The 4591-nt window shown below is 46.8% G+C and overlaps 1 protein-coding gene across 1 annotated transcript in view; it reads right to left on the bottom strand.

The window, feature by feature from the left end:
* Positions 1-299: 299 nt before the first annotated feature.
* The window catches only part of LOC306913676 (leucine-rich repeat and calponin homology domain-containing protein 4-like), a 20190-nt gene continuing 15898 nt past the window's right edge, over positions 300-4591 (bottom strand). The window contains exons 7-10 of the mRNA XM_079490484.1: positions 3047-3144; positions 2165-2302; positions 1637-1714; positions 300-737 (exon numbers count right to left, since the gene is read on the bottom strand). Coding sequence (XP_079346610.1) covers positions 450-737; positions 1637-1714; positions 2165-2302; positions 3047-3144 — 602 coding nt within the window. The 3' untranslated portion in view covers positions 300-449. The remainder of the gene's footprint in view (positions 738-1636; positions 1715-2164; positions 2303-3046; positions 3145-4591) is intronic.

The raw sequence follows: 4591 nt of genomic DNA, 5'->3' as shown, positions 1-4591 counted from the left end.
GATCGCTATTATTAGTGTATGTCGTTAAAAAAAAACCCGCTTGCGATAATCGTATCGTGGAATTTTTAATTGTCCTCCGTCATACGCTAGGATGAATTAAGCTTTTATTGTGCCGCGAATTCAGCTCCACTTAAACCCTTTTATACTTGATAAAACGGACCTGTAAAAAGAGCGCATTTGGTTCTCTCTTATTTCAAGCTCGCAGCGCGTCGCAACGCGCTGCGAGCTTGTAGACCGGCTATTTTTTGGCAGACGTTCTCCCGAGAATAGGGACGCCGGGGGTTCAAATCGTTCACGCGACGACACAAACGTGGTATTTTGATCGTGGCGACGACATCACGCCGTCGTCTTTACGTTTCGTGCGGGACGGAGAGAGAGAAAGAGAGAGAGAGCGAGGGGGGGGTCTCCACTATCCGAGGAGGTAACGAACGGGGGGGTTGGAGTCTCCTCTATCCGAGGACGTAACAGTAGAGCACGTAGAGCAGTGTCATGGCCGCCACGTAGACGAGCAGGAAGTCTGTGGATAGCAGCGGAGAAGAAGAAGACGAGAAGGAGGAAGGAGAAGGCGGCGAGGAGTGCTGGGAGGCGCCGCGGCGGAGGGGGGGGGAGGTCTCCTCCTCCTCCTCCTCCTCCAGCCTCTTGGGGGCAGCAGAGACCGCCTCCAGCAGGGCGGACACACAGCGCTGCACGGCGGACGTCTTGCACAGGAAGACGTCGGAGCACGCACACACCTCCGTCTGAGGCAGGGGGTAGGTAGGCAGGGAGGGAGCAGGGAGGGGGGCAGGGCGGGGAGGGGCGGGGGGAGCAGGAGAAGGAGCAGGGAGGCATGGAGGAGGCGGGGGGGAGGAGGGAGATACAAACGTAGGTACAGGGAGGAGGAGGAGCAACAAGGAGAAAACAGAGCAGATTTAGACACACGATGACAAAAACACACTGGTTCCCAAACAGCGGGGAGGGAGGGGTGCTCGGGCGGGTCGCCGACACATTGCTATGGAGGTCCCTTTTATTTTTTGTTTCCTATGCGTTTTTGTTTCAATTGTTATTTCCAAAACCTTTTTTCAATAAACGTTCCCATGAATAATATTATATCAAAATTCAATGTATTTTCTTTTTTGTAATTTCATGAAAATCTAAGGAATTCCATAACTTAGAATGTTTAAGAAGTAGTGAAAATAGCTCACAACGCGCCGCAAAGCGCCACGCTGTGAGCTTGTAGATCTGCTGTTTTTACTAGTTTGGGTCCCGGGGGGCAAACGTCAAATTTCTCCTTAGGGTCTCGAGCTGAAGAGTTTGGGAACCAGTGCGATAAAACATAGTTGCGGAGCAAAACGGACATGAATATTCATGAAGCACAAAGAAAAAAGACATTTGACACGTGAACTCGTTTTTAACCACTTTAGCCTGGGAAATTGATTATTATTAATCTTGCTTTTGGTATCTTTTATTTCAAAAACAGCAAACACTCAAGTGGAACTATAAGCTCATGTTGCAATGTGAAGCTTGTAGATCTGCTCATTTTTGCCATCTATGTATCGGCGCTAAAAGTGGTCAAAACACTGGCTGAATTGGCGATTGTTTTGTAAAGCTCGAGACAAAAGCAAAAAAGGGGGCGCTGACGAGGCAGGAGTGAACTCACCTCGGGGACGCCCAGCCTGCGACAGGCGGAGATGAAGTTCTCCACGTTTAGTCTGCACTTGGCCGAGCTCAATTTTGGCTGTGGGGTAGGGTGGGGGGGACAGCAAAATAAATGAACACATGAGACTAAGGCCCAAACAAAACACACCAATGATTTGCCATGCAAGTCAGTTGCAAGTCAAGTTGCAAGCGACCGCAGTGCACAATATGGGTATAATACATTTATTTCATTGAATTGTAGTGACGCGGGAACCCCTTTTGGTGTTAGCATTATGTTATGCTTTAGCTATTGAAAAATAGCAGATCTACAAGCTCATAGCGCGCCACCGAGTGGCGCGCTACGAGCTTGTAGGTCTGCTATTTTTGAAAAATCGAAGAACCACTGACATAGAAACATGGCTTTTTCAGAAAACTGTCAGGATGTAGAAGACATTTTTAGAATCTGATCTCAGGTCAAAATGGGTCAAGACCGAGTCAAATGATGGACGAGACCGAGACCGGACTCGAGTACTACAACACTAGTACTGACCACAGCGGGGGAGGGGATGTGGATGATTTGCACGGATCGCGGTCGTATCTGGTTGACCAGCTGACACAGGACGGTCCCGTTGGACAAGGCCTCTCCCAGGTCCTCTGGTAACGACACCTTCAGACGACACTCCAGAGTCTGGACCGAATACAGAAGAGGAGGAGACGGGAGGGTCAATCATCTCTAGGGGCGCAACCATGTAGGGGAGAGGGGAGAGGAGAGGAGAGGAGAGGGGAGGGAGGGAGAAGAGAGGAGAGGAGAGGAGAGGAGAGGAGAGGAGAGGAGAGGAGAGGAGAGGAGAGGAGAGGAGAGGAGAGGAGAGGAGAGGAGAGGAGGAGAGGAGAGGGGAGGGGAGGGGAGGGGAGGGGAGGGGAGGGGAGAGGAGAGGAGAGGAGAGGAGAGGAGAGGAGAGGAGAGGAGAGGAGAGGAGAGGAGAGGAGAGGAGAGGAGAGAAGAGAAGAGAAGAGAAGAGAAGAGAAGAGAAGAGAAGAGAAGAGAAGAGAAGAGAAGAGAAGAGAAGAGAAGAGAAGAGAAGAGAAGAGAAGAGAAGAGAAGAGGCCTACACAATCTTTGTAAGATAATAATCGAATACTGTGTATTGAAAAGAAGAATTTCTTAAAAGAGAAAGAAAATACTGGATTTGTGTATGAGAAATAACTAAAAAAGGATTTTCGGTCGTTTGTCTGAAAAACCATATCGTGAACCATCATGATTCGAATCAACTTTTCAGTTGACTAAAATATGACAAAAACTACCAGTACATTCAATTTGATTCAAAAAATACTATGACTAAAACAAAACACAAAACGACATTGCTGTCAAAATCAACACTGCATGGGCGACTCATAGTGGGACACTTGTTGGACATTTTCTTTATGCTACCTTGCGTAGCTGAATGACGTCTGGCCTGTCTTCCTTTGGGGAGCGCAGTGTGGTTCTGGACTCACTGCGTCCGGACTCCACCAGGCTGTGACCAGAACCTGAGGAGACAACAGAGTCAGTATCAGCGTGGTTCTGGACTCACTGACTCCACCACTTTTAACTAGGCCTGTCAGTCGATTAAAATATTTAATCGCGATTAATCGCATGATTGCCCATAGTTAATCGCCGATTAATCGCAAATTAATCGCATATTTTTTATCCGTTCTAAATATACCTTAAATCAGTGGTTTTTAAGATTTTTCATATCAAGGTCCATTATTTATTCTGCATTTGAGCCACGGACCACCATTTGATGACATTTAGCCTTCCAGACCCAAACTAAAGAACTGTATTGATGAGAGAGATAACAGGCTGTATGTTGATCAAAATAACATTTTTTCTAAGTTCTCTAATTGTGTAGACTTCTTGTGAATTAACTTTAAGTAATGCATTTGTTTAACAATTATTCAACTCTTGAGAGTTAAAGATCTATAAGGGTTCATTTGGTTACCAACCCTCCATCATTTAGCTGTGGGCCACCTGGAATCCCCTCAGGGACCACTGGTGGTCTTTTCAAGTTTTAAATACTCAACATGGGAGAATGCTTGCTTTATTGCAAATGCCATGGAAGGGGGAAACAAAATCATAAACTCAACACACACACACACACACACACACACACACGAGAGCCCTTGCCCCTCTCTCCTGCAAGTCAACATTAGCTTTAGCACTCATTAGCATGGTCTGTGTAGCATGATTAGCATCAAGCTTCCACAACTAACTAACTATGTTTGTCAACCAAAACTGCCAGAGTTTTGCTTTTGCCCAATGCCCACTTCAAAGAGCTTCTGATCTAACACATTGTGAAGCAAATTAATTAATAACGAGCCGAACGGAGGCATTCAGCCTCTGCTCACAGCTCAACTGTGCGCAGCCCTATAGTACTGACGGTCCGGAGTCCGGACTGAGTGTGGGAATGGTAGAGAGAGAGTGGGGGGGGGGGATGAGAGAGAGGCGGGGCTATTGGAATCTGCCTGCCTGCATTCAGATGCATGCGTCTCTCAACCGTTCTGTCAAACTTCACCGTGCGTTAATCGCGCGTTAATTAAATTAACGCCGTTAAAAGGACGTTGAGTTAACGCACGATTAACGCGTTAACTTTGACAGCCTTACTTTTAACCCATTTAGGCCTGACGTCGAAATAAAAAAAACGTTCGCTCTGAAAGAATATATATCCAAAGATTTGTGCCGCATTTTTACGATTTTTCTAAAATATCAGACCTACAAGCTCGTAGCGTGCCACTCGGTGGCGTGCTATGAGCTTGTAGATCTGCTATTTTTCAATAGCTAAAGTATAACATAATGCTTAGTTAAAACACCAAAAGGGGTTCCCGTCCAGAATGGGTTAATCCTTTGGCACGGATCGGAGGGGTTTGCATGTCACTCAGTGGGAGAGAGTGTTTCTGTGTGGCACCACCCTATATTTGAACACATAATGGACCAACC

This window comes from Electrona antarctica (genome assembly GCF_951216825.1).
Source record: "Electrona antarctica genome assembly, chromosome: 21".
Taxonomy (NCBI): Eukaryota; Metazoa; Chordata; class Actinopteri; order Myctophiformes; family Myctophidae; genus Electrona; species Electrona antarctica.
Note: the sequence above shows the minus strand (reverse complement) of the source record. Positions and strands in the feature narration are given on the sequence as shown.